At 48.6% G+C, this 1,936-nt stretch overlaps 1 protein-coding gene across 1 annotated transcript in view; it reads left to right on the top strand.

Annotated features, from left to right (window-relative positions):
- The window catches only part of LOC148128449 (NAD(P)(+)--arginine ADP-ribosyltransferase 2-like), a 1,385-nt gene extending 403 nt beyond the window's left edge, over positions 1-982 (top strand). Inside the window, exon 2 of the mRNA XM_087949084.1 lies at positions 273-982. Within this exon, the coding sequence (XP_087805210.1) occupies positions 273-974 (702 nt within the window). The 3' untranslated portion in view covers positions 975-982. The remainder of the gene's footprint in view (positions 1-272) is intronic.
- Positions 983-1,936: the final 954 nt, after the last annotated feature.

The following is a 1,936-nucleotide window of genomic DNA, read 5'->3' as shown; positions in this document are numbered from 1 at the left end:
GGGAGAAAGAGAGAGAGAGAGAGAGACATGGAGAGAGAGAAAGAGAGAGAGAAAGAGAGAGAAAGAGAGAGAGAAACAGAGAGAAAGAGAGAGAGAAAGAGAGAGAGAGAAAGAGAGAGAGAAAGAGAGAGAGAGAAGAGAGAGACAGAGAGAGAAAGAGAGACAGAGAGAGAGAGAAAGAGAGAGAGAAAGAGAGAGAAAGAGAGAGAACACAACACAAGAGCAAACAAAACAACTGATATTAACTTCGTGTCCTTCTTTTTCTCGGACAGCTCTGGGGTCTGCAAAAGATTCCCCTCGACATGGCCAAGAATTCGGTGGACGACCAGTTCCACGGCTGCGGCGCTAAGAGAGAGCTGAAGGTGCAGACGCCCGGATATGTTCCCGTCCCGCCGAAATATTGGCCCACCTGGAAAACGGCCCAATGGCACTGGGCCCAACTTAGCCAAAGCGTCGCCGGCTCCATCCCTCCCATCTACGGCACCGCCGTGGTGGCGTACACCATGGCCAGCGGCCTGTACAGCGATTTCAACCGCGCCGTCCGCGTCGGCGGGCAATCCCAACAGGCTTACAACCAATTTCCCTTCAAGGATTTCCACTTCCTCCTCACCAAGGTGATGAAGATCCGGAAGGTTCCGGGCAAATGCTACGAGGTCTTCCGCGGGGTCAAAGGCATCAAGTTCAAGGCCCACTACAAGCAGGCCGTCCGCTTTGGGCAGTTCACGTCGGCGTCGTTGCTCAAAGCGGTGGCTCAAAACTTCGGGCAGGACACCTTCTTCTCCATCAAGACCTGTCACGGCGTGCCCATTTACGACCTCTCGTACTACTCGCAGGAAAGGGAGGTCCTCATCCCGCCCTACGAGAAGTTTGCTGTGACCCACCACGGCAAGGGCCCCAAGGGGGTTGTCGTCCGATTAGAATCCCGGGGCGTCTACAGCCGCTTTAACTGCGATGTAGTCCTGAAAGGTAACTGACGGGGTTACTACCCCCTCTTCTTTTGAGATAATTCCCCGTCGTGAGGAGAATCAGCGCACACCGGGAGATGTAGTGATACACACAGGTACACTGTAGAGTAAAAAAATTGCCTCAGATACACTGTAGAGTAAAAAAATTACCTCTGCTGAGGTAATTCCCCATCGTGAGGAGAATGATACACTGTAGAGTAAAAAAAATGCCTCTGTTGAGGTAATTTCCCGTCATGAGGAGAATGAGCGCACACCGGGAGACGTAGCGATACACACAGATACACTGTAAAGTAAAAAAAAATTACCTCTGCTGAGGTAATTCCCCGTCGTGAGGAGAATGAGCGCACACTGGGAGATGTAGTGATACACACAGGTACATTGTAGAGTAAAAAAATTGCCTCAGATACACCAGAGTAAAATAAAATTACCTCTGCTGAGGTAATTCCCCGTCATGAGGAGAATGATACGCTGTAGAGTAAAAAAAATGCCTCTGTTGAGGTAATTTCCCGTCGTGAGAAGAATGAGCGCACACCGGGAGACGTAGCGATACACACAGATACACTGTAAAGTAAAAAAATTTTACCTCTGCTGAGGTAATTCCCGTCGTGAGGAGAATGAGCGCACACTGGGAGATGTAGTGATACACACAGGTACACTGTAGAGTAAAAAAATTGCCTCAGATACACTGTAGAGTATAATAAAATTACCTCTGCTGAGGTAATTCCCTGTCATGAGGAGAATGATACGCTGTAGAGTAAAATAAAAATTACCTCTGTTGAGGTAATTCCCGTTGTGGGGAGAATGAGCGCACACCGGGAGACGTAGCGATACACACAGATACACTGTAAAGTAAAAAAAATTACCTCTACTGAGGTAATTCCCCATCGTGAGGAGAATGAGCGCACACTGGGAGATGTAGTGATACACACAGGTACACTGTAGAGTAAAAAAATTGCCTCAGATACACTGTA

Source organism: Notechis scutatus, unplaced genomic scaffold (assembly GCF_049901735.1).
Source record: "Notechis scutatus isolate UNSWTSFEM ecotype Mainland unplaced genomic scaffold, rNotScu1.2 NSCUSCF71, whole genome shotgun sequence".
Lineage (NCBI taxonomy): Eukaryota > Metazoa > Chordata > Lepidosauria > Squamata > Elapidae > Notechis > Notechis scutatus.
Note: the sequence above shows the minus strand (reverse complement) of the source record. Positions and strands in the feature narration are given on the sequence as shown.